The sequence below is a fragment of the Coregonus clupeaformis genome, chromosome 16 (assembly GCF_020615455.1).
Source record: "Coregonus clupeaformis isolate EN_2021a chromosome 16, ASM2061545v1, whole genome shotgun sequence".
Taxonomy (NCBI): domain Eukaryota; kingdom Metazoa; phylum Chordata; class Actinopteri; order Salmoniformes; family Salmonidae; genus Coregonus; species Coregonus clupeaformis.
In genome coordinates, this window is record NC_059207.1 from 32018599 (window position 1) to 32038565 (window position 19967).

Sequence of the window (19967 nt, forward strand, 5' to 3'; positions counted from 1 at the left end):
TCATCTCTGCTCTGTGCAGAAAGGAAAAACTGAACAACCAAAGCGTCTGTGCAGTGTACTGTAGCCTAAAATACTCTTTACCTGCCTTCCTAATGAGACACTTAATATTTTTATTTTACCCAACAACACTTAATCCAGTATGGTTTGATAACAACACTTACATTTATGTCATTTAGCAGACACTCTTATCCAGAGCAACTAGGGTTAAGTGCCTTGCTCAAGGGCACATCGACAGATTTCTCACCTGGTCGGCTCGGGGATTAGAACCAGCGACCTTTCGGTTACTGGCACAACGCTCTTAACCACTAAGCTACCTGCCACCCCAGTATGGTTTGATTTACCCAACAACACTTAATCCAGTATGGTTTGATTTACCCAACAACACTTAATACAGTATGGTTTGATTTAGCTTTAATAGCTATGCTTTGTTATTATTTTTATTACTTTTTATCATGGGTGCCATTGTCTTTCATTTACACACTGTATTTGTATGTATGCACAACAAGAAGTGTGTGTATCTAAGATATACATGTGTCTTTTGTTGTGTGCTGCTCTGAGGCAGGTGTATAGTAATGAAGACTGGGAAATACCTCATCATACCTGGTCTGAATTAAACGCTGCTGCTCTGTGGACTCCTTCTAATAGCCTGTGTGACCCATATCACTACTAAGGCCCTGGTACTGAAGGATGGAGGTGAGCGGGGGTCCTGTCTTACCATACTTACTTCAACCTCACTCACACAAGCTCATATTCCACACACACTATCTCACACATATGCACCTTTGTTCAGGTGTAACTGCAACCAGGGTTGGTCTTCTTTTAGAATTGTGTTTTTTCTCCATTCATTTATACACATGTAACATTGTCTTCAAAAGAAAGACACAATGACAAAACTGAGATAATAAAGGTGTTTCTGTTGAAACTGGATGTGTGTCTGTTCAATTTTAGCTTTGTGTAGTTTAGCATTACAGAGTGATTGAAATTGAAAGTTGATGTTAACGCTTTGGCGGAGACCGCATTCACGGTTAACGCTGCACATTTCGGCTCAATCGGAAATCACTTTTACATTTCAATGGCGGGAATCTGTAAACTTCAGCTTTACAGATTGAATTGAGCCCGTAGGTTACTTAAACATGCAGCTAGCTGTACAAAATAAAGTTCTGATAGCCGAGGAATGAAAGAATGTAGCATAAAACACTCAAATGAAGCCTGTTGCAGAACAGTGGCGCTCCAACTCCCGCTGTTATCACTAGTGGGGGAAGCGTGCTGTGATAAGCGCCTCGTCTGGTCGCTCAGTTTGAACGGTTCTTATTATACAGTTTGAACGGCTTGGCTTGGACCCGGGTGGGGGAGCACTGTTTGAAGGTTGCTTGGAAACCCAAGCAATGCTTCTGTCAATCAAGTCTGCAACTGCAGCAGCTGAAAAGGAGTCTACCAACTTAGTTTTATACCATTCAGAAAGTAAGTCTTGAATTTATGGTTAAATTACAATGAGAAGAAACAATTTATGCTGCTTATTTTTTCACAAAATGGCTTACCCGGCTGGTGTAGTGTAAATGTGAAATGTAAAGCTATCGAGAAATGTTGTATAAGTCACATTATAGTCTTATTTGCGCATTATGCACTGTTCAATCAAATGCAACTATGCATTGACTTTTCATTAGAGTGTCTGAATTCTAATGGAACCACCATCAAATTTACTCAGAGCTGGATGGTTAATCAGATATGTTGTTTTTAACATTCTTCTGAAAACATTGGAATTTGCAGTGCTGCTTCCAAATTGTAAGCTTACTCCACAGCTTTCCTACTCAGTCAGTGGAAGGAATTCCACAATCACTGTAAAGTGTAGGTTTGCATGTGAGCTGGCCATAGTGCCACCAGAATGTATTGGCTTCTTTGTGAAAGGAAGCTCAGCAGCCTTAAGGCTCCCAGGCAAAGGGTCTGGGTTTCCAGGGCAACCACCAACATCACTTTGCTGTTAGGTATTCGAGAATGTTGTCTGTATTTCTGAGTGTGTTTTACAGGAAATGGCCGATGGCAGTTATGAAGGGGCAGAAAGAGATGCTGCAGAAGACACAGATGAGCTTCTTTACACTGGTCAGATAATGTCCTATCTAGGACTATAGATACTTCAGACTGAATTCCTCTACCTGTCGTTCTTCCTACTCATTCTCATTCCTTCTCTTCTCTCTGGATTAAACAATTTATTCTCCTGTTCCCTATATACCCTTTGCTCACTCAGACCTGGATGAAGACAGCAATACCCCTCTGCCACAGGATCACTGTGACCTCCTCCTAGATGCCATCGATGCCCAGCTGAGCCGCCTGCAGGTCAGTGTGCTGCAGCCATCCTCAGGGTTCCACAGGGTTCCAGACTCAATCTTCTTTTTGTTTAGTATATCTTAAAGGCCCAGTGCAGTCAAAAACTAGATTTTCCTGTGTTTACACACTATGAGGTTGGAATAATATTGTGAAATTGTGAAAATGATGAAAATGCCTTTTTAGTGTAAGAGCTGTTTGAAAAGACTGCCTGACATTTCAGCCAGTTTTGGTGGGATGGAGTTTAAATGACTTAATAGACCAATAAGAAAGAGAGTTCCAAACCTCTCTGCCAATAACAACTAGTTTTCAGTTTTTCCCTCCCCACTCAGACCACTCCTAGACAGTTCTAGCAACATTCTTGCATAAGAAATTGGTCTTTGCTAAGAATCTATTTCTGTTTCTTTTTGCCAATTTTTATTGAAAACAATCACAGTAAGGTTCTGAATTGTTACCCATAAATGATTTGATATTGTGATAAAAACGGCTGCATTGGACCTTTAGAAGTTGTACCATCATGAACTCACTTGAGTAGCTAAATGTTCACAGGTGCAGAGCCATAGCCATAGAATTGAAGGTATCTCCAGAAAACATGATTGCCTCAATACAGGTATGTTGTTGTATGCAGTTTAATTTACTACAGCACACCTTGAGTGATACTTTTTGTCTAATAGTAACTCTCTAGTATTTTAATATCTTTATTGCTCTCATGCTCTGTTTATTATAGCTAATCTTAGCAATAGCCAGTCTGTGAGCAGGGATACAGGACTGGGAAGTACCATCCCCACTAACGACACCCCCATCTCTTGTCTTGACTTGGTACGCTCTGAGACCAAGGACCTATCTTCAGGTGAGAATGTTACATACAGTGTCCTCTTCAACTTGTCCCAATCCAGTCCTTACAGACATTATAACTTGATCCCTTTTAGAGTGTGAGGATTCTGAAATGATCAAGAATAATTTGCCAGAACTGAGCAACCAATACCACAGCATTACCATTAAGGAGAGAACCCTCAGAAAAAGGACTACTGGATATTAGAACTCACTGTCCTTTACAGAGACTCTTCTACCCTAACCCTCACACTACCCACATCACATAACCCAGCCTCTCTCCCATTCACTGACCTGGACCTTGGTTTAACCTGGATGTCTCTTACCCTTCCTCTCCCCTCTGCTCTACCCTCAGAGAAGAGCTCAGGAGAATGGGTGGACCCTGCCGATCAGGAGGAAGAGGAGCAGAGGACAGTTGAAGTGATGGAAGAGGAAGAGGAGGGTGTAGAGTCCCAGAGGGAGCAGTGTCGCTGGAGGCTGGAGAGACTGTTGGGGTTTGATGCCTGTGGAGGAGGAGGGTTAGCAGGAGAGCTGTGCCCCCCTCCAGACAGTGTCTGCACAGAGGACTTTGCCATGCGCTTCAGGGAGGAGATGGTGGTGGGACTTCCAGACAGAACCAAACAGAGACTGGCCAGAGACAGGAGTAAGAGCCTGGGACAGTCCTATGGAGAGGAAGAGGCTGAAAGGATAGCACCAGAGCAAGCATGTGGTCTCACTGCTGCTGGGGGAGAGGTTGTGGATAGAGGTATGGGTTATACAGAGTATCCCCATCACATGGACAAGCAAGGCCAGGAGAGCCAGACTCATCACAAGCATGGAGTGAGGAGAACTAGCTGGAGTGGAAACCTAGGGGCCAGTGAGAGCAACACAAGAGCACCACAGAGGCTTAGTGGTTTTAGCAGGAGTGAATGCTGTCTTCACTCTCTAGTGACTCCACCAGGGGGTGATAGACAGCTGTCAGTAGAGACATGTTCACTGTCCTCTGTGTTACCCCAGCCAGCCACAGGTGAGAGGGCTGACATCCTCCTGCGGTGGGTATAGTGTCAGAGTTGGCGGTAGTCATCTGAGGGGAAAGGGGACAGTAGTCATAGCAGTTACTGTTATACTGTAAGGGCTCTCACTTATTTTGTTCCTCCATTATGATACTGATGCTTCTGTCTGTTCCCACTGGTTCCAGTGTCATTGCCTGGTCCTCCTAGCAGTAGCAGTGTTCGTACAGGGGTACTCATTGAGGCCTGTTCCAGTCTGAAGCCTGAGGGAACCAAAGAGAAAAGGAGCCACGCTTCTAGAACCACCACCAGACACCTGGCAGGTACTCTACCACACAGAACATTACTCGTTTAGCTCATACACTCTACCCTATTAATTAACATGGCTACATTTAGAGTGCCAGTCAAAGGTTTGGACACACCTACTCATTCAATGGTTTTCCTTTATTTTTTACTATTTTCTACATTGTAGAATAATAGTGAAGACATCAGAACTATGAAATAACACATGGAATCATGTAGTAACCAAAAAAGTGTTAAACAAATCAAAATATATTTTATATTTGAGATTCTTCAAATAGCCACCGTTTGCCTTGATGACAGCTTTGCACACTCTTGGCATTCTCTCAACCAGCTTCACCTGGAATGCTTTTCCAACAGTCTTGAAGGAGTTCCCACATATGCTGAGCACTTGTTGGCTGCTTTTCCTTCACTCACGTCCGACTCATCCCAAACCATCTCAATTGGGTTGAGGACGGGGGATTGTGGAGGCCAGGTCATCTGATGCAGCACTCCAACACTCTCCTTCTTGGTAAAATAGCCCTTACACAGCCTGGAGGTGTGTTGGGTCATTGTCCTGTTGAAAAACAAATGATAGTCCCACTAAGCCCAAACCAGATGGGATGGCGTATCAGAATGCTGTGGTAGCCATGCTGGTTAAGTGTGCCTTGAATTCTAAATAAATCACAGACAGTGTCACCAACAAAGCACCACCACACCATAACGCCTCCTCCTCCATGCTTTACGGTGGGAACTACACATGCGGAGATCATCCATTCACCCACACGCGTCTCACAAAGACAAGGCGGTTGGAACCAAAGATCTCCAATTTGGACTCCTGACCAAAGGACACATTTCCACCGGTCGAATGTCCATTGCTAGTGTTTCTTGGCCCAAGCAGGTCTCTTCTTATTATTGGTATCCTTTAGTAGTGGTTTCTTTGCAGCAATTTGACCATGAAGACCTGATTCACACAGTCCCCTCTGAACAGTTGATGTTGAGATGTGTCTGTTACTTTAACTCTGTGAAGCATTTATTTGGGCTGCAATTTCTGAGGCTGGTAACTCTAATGAACTTATTCTCTGCAACAGAGGTAACTGGAACTTCCATTCCTGTGGTGGTCCTCATGAGAGCCAGTTTCATAGCGCTTGATGGTTTTTGCGACTGCACTTGAAGAAACTTTCAAAGTTCTTGAAATGTTCCGTATTGACTGACCTTCATGTCTTAAAGTAATGATGGACTGTCATTTCTCTTTGCTTATTTGAGCTGTTCTTGTCATAATAAGAAGGCACACCTGTTAGTTGAAATGCATTCCAGGTGACTACCTCATGAAACTGGTTGAGATAATGCCAAGAGTGTGCAAAGCTGTCATCAAGGCAAAGGGTGGCTATTTGAAGAATCTCAAATATAAAATATATTTGATTTGTTTAACACTTTTTGGGTTACTACATGATTCCATATGTGTTATTTCATAGTTTTGATGTCTTCACTATTATTCTACAATGTAGAAAATAGTAAAAATAAAGAAAAACCCTTGAATGAGTAGGTGTGTCCAAACTTTTGACTGGTAGTGTACATGTTTTTGTCATTTACCAGACACCAAGGATATTCTAAGCAAAACAATTCAGCCATCTCTAACAGTAACTGCAGCCTCTTCGTGTCTCCCCCAGGAGTGCCTGTGTGGAATTTTGACACAGTGACCATCGACAGTGACCTGGACTCAGTACGCACAGAGAAGGTCTGGCAACACATCCACAGCAGGCCAGGTGAGAGGCAGGAGCTAGGGGCTATAACCACCATTCAGAAGGAAAATGAAGTAGTTCACATTATTAAGATCTGTCTTACGTCACCGTAGGATACCTCTCAGCCATTCAGTCTGTCAGCCACACGGATGGTCTCTACACTGACCAGAGTGACTATGACACACCCACACAGGAGCCAAGGAATCTCAAGTTTACTCCAGGTAAGACTTTCAGGACTAGGCCTGATTATTGAATTATATAACTACACTATAACCCAATATGAAAATATATTTCTTTGCTTGTTTGTCCTGTGCTTGTGAAGCGCTGAGAGCTAGCAATGGAAATGTGACCAGTGACAGTCTACCTCTCCGTAAAGCACGCAAAAACAGAAGAGACACTCACAGGTAGCCTTCACTGAGTCAACAAAATGATGTGATACAATCTGACTAGTCATTCTTTGTTTCATATCCTTCACTATTGTATCTGTCAGCAGGTATGTACACTCTGTGGATGATGATGATGATGATGAGGACACAGATGAGGGGTGTGTCCGCTGGAGGAGGAGACGCAGGCCTGACAAGGACACAGGGGGGCACGTGTGTACGGTGAGAGATGGCACAATAACCAACGATAACTCCTGTGGCAGACAGTGAGGCTTTATGTCCATTGACTCTTATGGGGAAAGCCATCTGTTGATTGATATGCTTGTTAACACTTGTTCACTCCATATGAGTAGTTATTCTCCAGCTGAGATGTGTAATAACAGGCCTCCTGATACTTTGTCTCTCAAACCCTTGACTCCACTCAGCAGAGGCCTGGGGGTTGTCTGGTGGAGGTGAGGTCAGACTGGCTACAGATGGAGGAGGAGCTGGCTACCCTCAGACAGGTGAGATTCTTCTCACTCTACTCACCTCTCCTGATATTTCCTGACATTCAAGTATTATGCCAAGGATATGTTTGTTTTCTGTATTCTTCTGTGTCTTGTTGTATGTGTGTATTTATCTTTGTGTTTTAGGATTGTGAGAAGGAGGAGGAGAGACTGAGGATGAAGAGAGCTCAGCTGTGTGAGACTGAACTGTCCCTCACTGACCTTCTTCAGAAAAGAAAAGTACAATACATTACCTTCCATATTGTGACTAGTTCCTTGTCCTGTGAATCCATGACAACGGCTAACACTGAGATGTTCTGTGTCCCAGGATGCTGTGCAGGAGTTGGAGCAGCTGCGTGCGGGGGCGGAGCAGATGGAAAGAGAGGGGAGGAGTCTGGAGGCCAGCCTGAGCGACAGCAAGGCAGAAGCAGACAGCACCAGGTATCCACATAATCAACCCTGTTACTGCACTGTATCTCTTAAAATACAGTTTGCCAAAACAATACTCTTAGGAACAGCTTATACTGTACACAATACCTATTATATACTCATCTCTATAATGTCCATTGCTGATTAGGCTGAATTCACAGTGATGTATTGAGTGTATTGTAGTTCTCAGCTGCGCCGGCTGCAGAGGCAGAGGGACTCCTGTCTGCAGGAGGTCAGGGATCTGAAGGAGGAGCTGGCTGCTCTATGTAAACACAGAACTGCCTTAACGGATGGGATCTGTGTGGACAGGGTAACACATGCTTTTTCTAGCCCACTTGACACTTTCCCCCCCTCTATTACAATCTAATTATTTAATTATTACAATTTCATGCCCTCTCTCCCCTACCTCCTCCCCCACTGTCTCAGAGAGTGACCAATGTCAGGATGTCTGTCCTTGAGAGAGAGGAGTTGGACAGACAGCTGAACACTGCCAAGACAGAGCTGTTTTCTGAGCAGCGGTGCTCTAGACTCAAACTGGACTCTATGCAAGAGGTACAGTATTAGACTGGTTCTCAGAACATGTTACAGTGATAGTCACTGCTTTGAATGTGTTTGAATTTGTTTCTCTGCATCTGTTGGCTCATGCGTGTGTATCAGAAGTTGGACGAAGCTCATGAGGAGCTCCAGCGTGTAACAGAGGAGGAGACGTTACTGAGGGATAGGTGTGCATGTCTGGAGGAGAAACGCAGACTGAAACAGGAGCAGGAGGAGGTACCATCTACACCTGTCTACCTTATTACCCTTTATCATAACCAGACCTAAGCTTTCACCACACCTCTGACCTCTATCTGTCTTAAGATCTCACTGTCTATCCGTCTCTCCCATCCTCTGTCTCTCAGGCAGTGGAGGTGCAGGTTTGTGAGCTGCAGAAAGAGCTGGGGGAGAGTGAGAGCAGGGTGGAGAGGATAGTAGCCCAGAAGGAGCTGCAGCTGCTGGGGTTCCAGGAGGAGAGTAGTGCCTTGCAGGCAGAGCGAGATGGGCTGCAGGAGGAGCTCCAGAGCCTGAGGAAGCAGCACAGCATCTCCCTGAGAGAGACCCAGGAGCAGGCACTCACACAGACGGTGTGTGGGCTGGGTAGTCCCTAGTACACAGTGTCTATGGATGAGTCAGCTTGACTGTGCGTGTGAATGTCCGATTTTCCATCTTATACCAGCTCTCACCCATTATAAATGAGGGTAACTCACTGTGTGCATGATAGTGTGAAAGCATATGTAGTTAAATGTGTATGTGTGCAGTATGTAAGGGGTGGTTTTGTTTGTCTCCTTTAGCAGCGAGAGCTGGAGCAGTTGAAGAAAGAGTTGGCTTTGACTCATGAGAAACACATCCAGCAGGTGAGAGGCTCTGTCGACTGGGTTTATTTAACATTAGCAAAGATCTCCATATTTCCTTTATGTTTTCTATCAGATTCAAACATTGATGTTTTTCTTGCTGCTGTGTTTCCAGGCTCATATTCAAGCTGAAGAAGAGAAAACAGTTTCTCTCAGAGAACAGGCCTTGTCTCACACACAGCACATTGAGTCCATACAGAGCTGCATCCAGGTCCGTATCTCAGGCTGTCCTATCCTCTGAAAGTATCACACCATACCTTGCATAACTGTTCCTGGGTCAGTTTCACAGTTTCCTCTGCAGATGAAGGAGAATGAGTGGTGGAAGCTGAGGGAGGCTCTTAAGGAGCAGCAGGAGGTCATGAGGAGGCGAGAGGAGGAGCTGTGTGCAGAAGCTCAGGAGATGGTATATACTCCTACTTCCTCTGTCTCCTTTTCTGTCAGATGAAATGTATTGTAAAACTTAAAACAAATATGATAACAGTATCTGTTCTCTACCTTAGATGCACAGCACCATAGAGCGTGAGAGGAAGAAATGGGAGGTAGAGAAAGAAGAGGCTCTACAGTTGCAGTGTGGGATACTGGAGGAGCAAGGCCGGGAGGCTCTGGAGAGAGTGAGGGGAGAGACTGAGAGAGAGAAGAGGAATGCCCTGGCTCTTCAAAACAAAGTGGTGGAATTGCAGACAGTAAGCAGAACCAAGATGGGGCGGGAGGTAGCCTAGCAGTTAGAGCGGTGGGCCAGTAACCGACAGGTTGAGGTTCGAATACCCGAGCCGACAATGTGAAAAAGGCACTTAACCCTAATTGCTCCAGGGTCGCTTTTGATAGTGGCAGACCCTGGCCGTTACCCCTCTCCGATGGTGTCTCAGGGGGATTTGGGATATGCAAAACGACACATTTCCAATTCATACTTGTACATGTGTGAAATAGAGATGTCAATCCTCTCTCCCTCCCCTCTCAGAAAGTGCAGGAGCTGGAAAGTGAAGGCGGTGTGCAGCAGAGTGAGCAGGCGTCTGCTCTGGCTGCAATGCGTAGGTCCCTGAGAGAGAAGCACCAGGCTGAGCTACAGAGACTGCGCAGGCACATGGAACAGGTGATGACAGGCGACCACCTTCTAAACTAGCATCTGGAGATGACTACATATGACATACAGTATACAGTGTATAGTTTCCAGGGGCGCAACTTTGGTTTTAGAAGTGGGGGGACATTTTTATTTATTACTATTACTTTTTTTATCCAGTCGGATAAACACTCCAAACAGCCTACCCGACTGCTCGGAGGCGTCCGCATGGTCCTAAAGCACACCGTTGCCTTGTTTTGTATCACATTCCTTCCAATAAAATTGGAGGGGACAAAAATGCAATTTCAGAATGTGGGGGGGACATTTCCCCCCGTCCACAGTGAAAGTTGCGCCCCTGGTTTCCAGTGTATGGTTGACATGGTGGACCGACTGGGCTGTGGTTGTAGGAGGGCGAGAGGGAAGCTTTGAGGCTGGAGCAGGTTGTCCAACAAGCAGAGGAGGAGGCTGGTAGACTGCAGGTGCTGCTGGGGGAGAGGGAGCACAGCAACAAGCAGGCCACAGCCAGGCTGGAGCAGCAGCACAGACACTGGGCCCGGGAGATGGGGGCAGAGTGTCAGCATCTACAGCACCTACTGGAATACAGTGGGGCCGTAGGGAGCTCCCTTCAGCTCCCACACAGGTACTCTCTCACATAGACACAAACACACACACTCATATTCTCTCTCATACACATACAGAAGCACACATTTCATTATCAGCATATGAATTTGGATATAGTACTGTGTATTCTAATATTTGGTGCTGTGCTGCAGTCCTACGGTGGCCCAGGCAGTCCAAACCCTGCAGGCCCTCAGAGAGCAGTTGCAGCAGTCAATCAGCCAAATACAGCAGGAGCTTGACTCACAGAGACGCAGCACTCAGCAGCTGAGCCGGGACAAAGTGTGTTCAGGACACACTCACTAAAATACACACAAACAGATACAGCACATACAAACATGCTTACACTCTTGTTGCGTTACACATGCTGTTAAGAATCACATTTGTGTGCTATAGGAGCGGGAGTTACGTATTCAGAGGGAACAGATGGAGATGGAGAGAGAGCAGGCTGTGGACTCACTGAAGGAGAGACTCATTCAGGTATGGATCCCACTGTTTTTGTGAGACACACGCACACACACACACCGTGTACCGTCATATATTAATGCTGCAGGAGCACATTGAGGAGCTGAGCGGTCTGCAGCGAGCCCAGGTGCGGGAGGGAGGAGACGAGGCAGGAGGTTTGGCTGCATCCCTGCGCAGGCAGCTGCAGGCCAAAGACCAGGAACTGCGCCAGGTGCAAAGGAGCATGGGACAGTGGAAGGAGCAGACCACGGCTCGCCTGGCACGCAAGTTTGAGGAGGAGCTGACAGCTGAACTGGAGAGGTATGTAGCGTACAATCCCACACTATTTACACAGAGTCGACTTTTAAAGGAGTCACTCATCCTTATTTTTTCAGATGAAGGTGTGCAGGCTTTGAAAAGGTTGTATCATTAACTGACTTTGGGAAGTGTTCTGTTGTGTTCAGTGTTTTCACTTTTCCCACTCCACAGGTGCAAGGCAAAGTTGTTAAAGGGGAGGTAACTGACTTTACCATTTTGAGACAGCATGTCTAGAGACTAAGCCTAGAGTCTAACTCACTAACTAGTCATCCCATTCTTCTTACAAACCATCATCATCATCATCATCATCATCTCAACTCACTGTAGAGCAGTTCTGTTCAGTAGTTTGTACACTGTTAGCACTGATGTGTTTATACAGTGACATTAACCATCAAAGTTGCACGTTAGTTATGCTCTGTCAGGAGAAGATATTTCCTACAGACTATCTATAATATCTGGGTGTGTTTGTGTTGCAGGAAGGCACCTAAGGCAGAAGAGGAGAAGCAGAGGAAGCTGGAGAAACTGAAAGGGGAGATGGGACGCATTACTGGGGTAAACATCACCATATAAGACCTGCGGGAGCCTGGGCATGAAGCTACTCTAAGGAGGGTTTGTTTGTGCTGAAGTAGTTTACTGGTTGTTGGTTAAGGGTTAACTGAATGTGCAGTTAAAGTTAGGGTAAGGGTTAGGGTTAGCACGGTAGGGTAAAAAGCATGACATTTTTATGATTCAGTTGGATAAAAGTATTATTTTGAGGTGGGTAAACTGATTGATTAATTTAAGGCCTAGATTCAATCAGATCAAGCATAGCTGATGTTTTGGCAGACGGAGGTGTAACTGCGTTAGAGCTGTCAAATCAGTAAGCAGCTGCTCATGGTCATTGTCACGAAGCCACACCCGTCCCACTCGCGTTAGAAGTTCAGAATGAGAGTGTAGGCTATATAGAAATAATGAGGATTTCTATTGGCCTAATCAAGGTGTAGATTAAATCACACATTCCAGTGTTCAAACTTGTAAACACGGCTGCATGGGATTCCTACTAATGTGAATCCGTGGCAATGTCCGCGATAGGTATAATGCCGGGAGCCACTTGTGGATTTGACAGGTCGAATGCAGTTCGACCTCAGACACCGTCAAAACGCCAGCTATGTGGGTGTTGGCTAACGCGTATCTGATTGAATCAAGCCCTAAATTAGATAAACATTATTTTGAGTTGGATCAATTTATTTTGAGTTGATGGAATTATTATTTTTGATTTGGATAAATGTATTATTGTGAGTTGGATTAAATTATTATTATTATTATTATTATTAAATTAATCAATCAGTTTACTCAAAATAATAACTCTACACAAATCAAAATAATTTCATACAATTCAAATGACCAAACTCGAATTATTCAATAACCCTAACCATAGCATAGCCCTAACCCTAAACTTAACCCTAGCTTCATGTCCACACCCCTCTGGCTTGGAATGCAATTCTCATCAAATGAATGGGAAGTCTGAATACGAGGCAAATGTAAATAAGTTAGGACACCAGAAAGGGGCTGAAATACAGTACTACCCTGGGGAAAATGTGACATCTGGTAACCATAGAGGCTACTTTAGGGCCTAGATTGAATCTCTCCTTCTCTACTCCTTTGTCTGTCTCTAATCCCCAACCCTCTGCTCTCCTCTCCCATCTCCATGTCTCCTGTTAGGAATGCAGTGACTCTGGAGCTCAGCAATCAGCATCCTCTCCCTCCCTCCACATTGGGGAACCCCCTACCTCCCCCGGGTCCTCAGACCTGGCCTCCTTCAAGCTACTGCGTCACCTCCAGAGCCGGGTCAAACAGCTCCGTGCTGAGAACCAGGCCCATGCCTGCAGCTCCTCTCAACTGGGCAAGACCCCACTAGGCAGGGCCCCAATGGAGCTGGCTGGGTCCTACCTGGAAACAGTGAGTTCTACGTGCCAACTGAGTGGGGAGGCAATGACATCCTCTGTCCTACTAATAGTAATAACTTAATAATAATAGTATTTTGGGTCCTGATTTAAATGAAGTGCTATTTACAAAGGCTTCATAAAGCATTCATAAAGACTTCATAAACACTACATAAATGAGTCACAAATTATCTATAACCGTATGTCATGCTCTGTAAAGGATTCATAAATGTGGCATAACTCTGTGACATAACCACCAATGGCAAATGTGACATAACCTACTATGCCAAATATGACATAAACCAGTGCTTATTAAAGGGTGACATAAGCACCACTTAGTAAAGGCTTTATAAATCATATTAAATTGAGGCTTCACAAAGCATCTATAACCTTGTCATGTCATACTCTAAAACATTACTAGGAGGGCCCAACCTCTTTCCCTCTTGGGTGCGTAGCCAATATTGGACCTTACCCCAACCTTCCCCAAAATGCTGTGGTGCAGGATGACACGCGCTCCATAAAGTGCAGTCATGGTAGTCACATTACACCAGGCACAACTTACATTGATGAAAGCCCCCAACATCAGAAAATGGAAAGTGGCTTTCTTCTGGGACCAAGTTATATCTTCCTCAGTACACGAACATGCACAGTCGCACACAACAATATAACTTGAGCCAAACTGTGCGGTGCTGGACCCAGTCAGGTCTTTGACACATTCACCCTCTCCCGCTGAAAGATCAACCACAGAACGTTCCGGTTGTAATCAAGGGCTAGATACTGTACTTACTTTGAAGTCAGACGCCTTATGTTATTCATAACACCTACATAAGGCTTAATGTTGTAAACATTGTTGGGCCGCCCATCCTATAAATGTTTTACGTGTATGACATGCCAAGGTTATGGGTCTATAATCTATAGATCGCCTCATCTAGCTCTGTGAAGCCTTTATTAAGCAGTGCTTATGTCACTCTTTAAAAATCACTGGTTTATGCTATATTTGACAAAGTGGGTTATGTCACATTTTCCATGGGTGGTTATGCCACACAGTTATGCCACATTTATGAATCCTTTATAGAGCATGACATATGATAATATATTTTGACCCATTTATGTAGTGCTTATGAAGCCCTTATTTGGTCTGTCATATCTGGTAAAACCAGTGGTGTAAAATACTTAAGTAAAAATACTTTAAAGTACTACATAAGTCGTTTTTTGGGGTATCTGTACTTTACTTTAATATTTATATTTTTAGCAACTTATACTTTAACTTCACTACATTCCTGAAGAAAATCATGTACTTTTTACTCCATACAGTTTCCCTGACACCCAAAAGTACTCATTACATTATGAATGCTTAGCAGGACTGGAAAATGGTCCAATTCACACACTTCTCAAGAGAACATCCCTGGTCATCCCTACTGCCTCTGATCTGTTGGACTCACTAAACACATATGCTTGTTTGTAAATTATGTCTGAGTGATGGAGTGTGCCCCTGGCTATCCATAAATTTAAAAAACAAGAAAATTGTGCTGTCTGGTTTGCTTAATATAAGGAATTTGAAATGATTTATACTTTTACTTTTGATACTTAAGTATATTTTAGCAATTACATTTACTTTTGATACTTAAGTATATTTAAAACCAAATACTTTTAGACTTTTACTCAAGTAGTATTTTACTGGGTGACTTTCACTTTTACTTGAGTCATTTTCTATTAAGGTATGTTTACTTTTACTCAAGTATGACACTGGGTACTTTTTCCATCACTGGGTAAAACAAGCTTCAGTGTATCTTTGTGTTGGCATGGTTTATGATGTGTTACTAAGGAGAAGTAGTGGTGGGGTGGGCGACATTTTTGAAAAGTTGAAATGCAGTTTTAAAAGTATTCTCTGGAGTAATAGGTATATTCTATCTGTAATTCTTATCCAATCAGATCACACCATCCCAGGAATGCGCTCAGTTTTGGAGTCGTTCCCGTTCCAGGACAGTCCAGAGTGAAGGACTGTGAGTTTTGCCAGATGACAACGAGTGTGTGTTTGAAAAATGAATTACTGGAGGACAGCAATCTCAAATCACTTCAAGGTACTCGTGAACTGGATGACACATTTGGGGTAAATGGCCTAAAGGTCAAAATGGGTTAAGTTGACGTTCCTCTGCCTTTGGAGCAATTACGTTTTACTGCTTGGCTAAAGGTTGGGGACTGAGTGAATGTTTGTTCAACCAACTGACATGTCTGCATAGTGCCTATTCCGGAGCTGTGACTCTTTAGGCAGAGGGATCAAGCTGAAATTAGGACCGTTTGAAGAAGCAAGTCATCTTGTGTCAGTTTCTTGCAGTTGCTCAATGTACATTCGGCCAGTTTATTGGGTACACCCATCTAGTACCGGGTCGGACCCCCCTGAATTCTATGGGGCAGGGATTCTACAAGTCGGAAATGTTCCACAGGTATGTTGGTCCATGCTGATGCAATGGCATCAGGCAGTTGCTGTAGATTGAACGGCTGTCCCATTGACACCAGGCAGGATGGGTCCATGGACTTATGCTACTTACGCCAAATCCTGACTCTGCCATCAGCATGATGCAACAGGAACCGGGATTTGTCGGACCAGGCGATGTTTTTCCACTCCTCAATTGTCCAGTGTTGGTGATTGCATGTCCACTGGAGCGGCTACTTCTTGTTTTTAGCTGTTAGGAGTGGAACCTGGTGTGGTTGCAATAGCCCATCCGTGACAATGATCGACGAGTTCTGCGTTCCGAGATGCCGTTCTGCACACCACTGTTGTACTGCACCATTATTTGTCTGTGGTCCGCCTGTTAGCTTGCACGATTCTTGCCATTCTCCTTCGACCTCTCATCAACGAGCTGTTTTCGCCCACAGGACTGCCACTGACTGGATGTTTATTGTTTGACGCACTATTCTCTGTAAACCCTAGACACTGTCGTGCGTGAAAAGCCCAGGAGGGTGGCCGTTTCTGAGATACTGGATCCTGCGTGCCTGGCACCGACGATCATACCACGTTCAAAGTCGCTTAAGTCACTCGTTCTTCCCATTCTAACATTCAATTGAACAGTAACTGAATGCCTTGATGCATGTCTGCCTGCTTTATATAGCAATCCACGGCCACGTGATCCATTTTTGTGAACTGGGTGGTGTACCTAATAAACTGGCTGGTGAATGTATACTTCAGATTGCATGCATATTTAAGTTGTACAGATAATCCAAATATTTGTTTTTATTTAGAAATACATTTTGTTAGGAACTGGAATAAACTTTTAATATTTAAAATCTGTGATTTTTCATACTCTATGTACCTTTGGCATTAAAACATTGTACATGAACACCATAAGCAATAAATAATTTATTTAGAAACAGATATAAAGTTGTAACACTCATCTGGCTAATGCTTCTGTTAAGGTGCATATATGAGAGGATACCATCAAAATGTACAATGATGGTGAATTTTAATACATTCATTATTTTTCACATTATTGTAGGAAGACCAACATAGCTGTCTTTCCTCCAAAGCAAACTGGTATACTATAACTTAAAATGCATAACAACAGTTTAAAGAAAGCTGACATGCTTTCAGCAGACTTTATTCTTGAATGCGGAAACAAGGACCAAACCAGCTTTAAACAGTAACTGTTCTTAAAAACATAACCCCACTGGGGCTAAAAGATGAGTATAAAACTTTCATACTGACATTATCGGAGCTCAACGCCCCTACTTCCCTTTGAATAAAGTTGAATGTATTACATCCTTGTTCTTTGTAAACCAAAGCATTGGCTAAGCACAGATCATATTTGCTTGCATTTAATGTAACTACAACAAAACAGAGACTTCTCCAAGTTGGCTAAGCAGTCTGCTCTGAAACAGTTGTTACAACAGAATGTATTAGACCATTTAGAAATATCAGAAACTCTTGACGTGTGCTGCCACTGGTCTTAAACTTCAACATAGACATTCCATTAAAGGGATAGTTCGGGATTTTGGCATGAAGCCCTTTATCTACTTCCATGCTAGCTGATTCCAAAGACTTCTAGTCTTTGCGCTAACGCTAGTTAGCATTGGCTCGCGAAATTGCCTCTAACTTCCTTTATACTGGACGCAGACATAAAAATGGTATCCACAAGTTCATCTGAAGTATATAAAGATCTTCATTTCCAAAATCCCAAACAATCCCTTTAAAAGGTGTCTTAATAAAATTACTGTGGCTTTGTGGTCCTTGCTATAATTTGTCCCATTGCATCTTTTCCTGGATCATAGTAGACAAAGGGATACTGCAAGATTTCAAGATTTAGGTCATTTTTCTACTTACCCAGAGTCAGATGAACCCATTTTTAGGTCTCTGCATGCAGTTTGGAGATCATTGAAGTTAGCATATCATTAGCTTAGCACAATTACTGCAAGTCTCCAGATACAGTAGCCAGCTCCTCTCAAAAGCAGGGAAATATACCTAGCTACTCCAAAGCTGGGTGGTTGGTAATTTATAGTTTTACAATATTTTATCAATTAATTAATTTGACTGATAATCATAAGAAATGAGATTCACTTCCTCATTCTGTCCAGTTGTCGCATAAAGATCGCAACGTTGTATCTATCAATGGCGCTGCCCGTATGCCCACAGACGCCATAATGGGACAGATACAACGTTATCTCTATACATCTTTGTGCGGCAACGGGACAGAATGAGGAAATGGACAGAATCTCGTTTCTAATGATTATCAGTAAAATTAACTAATTTATAAAATATCGATTAACATGTATAGCTTTGTGAGACTATACAGTGCCTTCAGAAAGTATTCATAACCCTTGACTTATTTCACATTTTGTTGTGTTAAAGCCTGAATTAAAATTGGTTAAAATTGATTTGCCTTCCTCACCCATCTAGACACAATACCCCATAATGACAAAGTGAAAACATGTTTTTTGAAATTTTTGCAAATTGATTGAAAATGAAATGCAGAAATATCTCATTTACATAAGTCTTCACACCTGAGTCAATACATGTTAAAATAACCTTTGGCAACAATTACAGCTGTCTTTCTGGTTAAGTCTCTAAGAGCATTGCACACCTGGATATTTGTACAATATTTGCACATTATTCTTTTTTAAATTCTTCAAACCGATTTAAGTCCAAACTGTAACTAGGCCACTCAGGAACATTCAAGGTCATCTTGGTAAGCAACTTCAGTGCATATTTGGCCTTGTGTTTTAGGTTATTATCCAGCTGAAAGGTGAATTTGTCTCCCAGTGTCTGTTAGAAAGCAGACTGAACCAAGTTTTCCTCTGGGATTTTGCCTGTGCTTAGCTCTATTCCGTTTATTTTTATCCTAAAAAACTCCCTAGTCATTGCCGACGACAAGCATACCCATAACATGATGCAGCCACCACCATGCTTGAAAATATGAAGTGGTAAGAGGAACAGCCTGAAGAGGATCTGCCCCAAACATAATGCTTTGTATTCAGGATATAAAGTTAATTTCTTTGCACATTTCTTTTTGCAGTTTTACTTTAGTGCCTTATCGCAAACAGGATGCATGTTTTGGAATATTTGTATTGTGTACAGGCTTCTTTCTTTTCACTCTGTCATTTAGGTTAGTATTGTGGAGTAACTACAATGCTGTTGATCCATCCTCAGTTTTCTCCCATCAAAGCCATTAAACTGTTTTAAAATCACCATTGGCCTCATTGTGAAATCCCTGAGCGGTTTCCTTCCTATGCGGCAACAGAGTTAGGAAGGACGCCTGTATCTTTTTGGTGACTGGGTGTATTGATACACCATCCAAAGTGTAATGAATAACTTCACCATGCTCAAAGGGATATTCAATGTCTGCTTTTTTTTTTAACCAATCTACCAATAGGTGCCCTTTGTGAGGCATTAGAAAACGTCCCTGGTCTTCATGGTTGAATCTTTGTTTGAAATTCACTGCTCGACTGAGGGACCTTATAGATCATTCTATGTGTGGGGTACAGAGATCAGGTAGTCTTTCAAAAAGCATGTTAAACACTATGATTGCACACAGAGTGAGTCCATGCAACTTATTATGTGACATTTTACTTCTGAACTTATTTAGGTTTGCCATAACCAAGGCGTTGAATACTTATTGACTCAAGAAACTTCAGCTTTTAATTTTTTATTATGTGTAGGCCAGTGATACAGTCTCAATGTAATCAATTTTAAATTCAGGCTGTAACAGAACAATGTGGAAAAAGTCAAGGGGTGTGAATATTTTCTGAAGGCACTGAAAATGACCAACCACACCCAGCTGTAGAGTAGTTAGGTGTATTTCCCTGCTTTTGTGAGGAGCTGGCTACTGTACTACCTAGAGCAGAGTATGTGAGCAGTCGGAAATCCCGCTCCATGTAGCAGTACTTGCGCATACTCTGGCGCTCCATGTCCTTTCCAACTGCTCTGCTAAAAACTGCTCTTTGCTCACAGGAAAATAAACTGCTGCTCCAAATTCACTCCACTCATTAAAATCACAATTTATTTAACCAACACGATCTATTTTTGTGACTACCTGGACCTACCATTTCGTTTGAAGTATTGAAACCAAACCATATGATTTGAATGAAAAGGTGAACGTAAGAAGCACTCATCATTTCAAATAGGCTACATGTCATATTAAACAGCATATAAACACTCTAAATAGGTCAGAGCCAGACAGGGAACCTAAGAAGGAACAAAAATGAATTATTTAGGCTATATTATTTTAATTATTTCAAGGCTATAGCCTACAAAGAAATACATAGTGAAGCA

The 19967-nt window shown here is 43.1% G+C and overlaps 1 protein-coding gene across 5 annotated transcripts; it reads left to right on the forward strand.

The window, feature by feature from the left end:
- Positions 1-1383: 1383 nt before the first annotated feature.
- si:ch211-102c2.8 (trichohyalin) lies at positions 1384-15947 on the forward strand. 5 transcript variants are annotated; one of them, XM_041901109.2, is made up of 31 exons: positions 1384-1461; positions 2025-2097; positions 2243-2331; positions 2869-2929; positions 3047-3169; positions 3506-4156; positions 4328-4462; positions 6089-6184; positions 6274-6381; positions 6483-6564; positions 6651-6765; positions 6969-7046; positions 7176-7268; positions 7357-7469; positions 7641-7767; positions 7884-8009; positions 8115-8228; positions 8357-8578; positions 8786-8848; positions 8961-9056; positions 9147-9248; positions 9346-9528; positions 9804-9935; positions 10310-10542; positions 10676-10802; positions 10917-11000; positions 11074-11285; positions 11454-11480; positions 11759-11834; positions 12984-13220; positions 15137-15947. In XM_041901109.2, the coding sequence occupies exons 2-31, from the start codon at positions 2028-2030 to the stop codon at positions 15209-15211; spliced, it is 4050 nt and encodes a 1349-aa protein (XP_041757043.1). In that variant the 5' UTR covers positions 1384-1461; positions 2025-2027; the 3' UTR covers positions 15212-15947. The 5 variants fall into 5 exon arrangements, with proteins under 5 accessions (XP_041757043.1, XP_041757045.1, XP_041757044.1 ...); XM_041901111.2 differs by having other exon boundaries at positions 6972-7046; XM_041901110.2 differs by having other exon boundaries at positions 6654-6765.
- The last annotated feature ends 4020 nt before the right edge of the window (positions 15948-19967 follow it).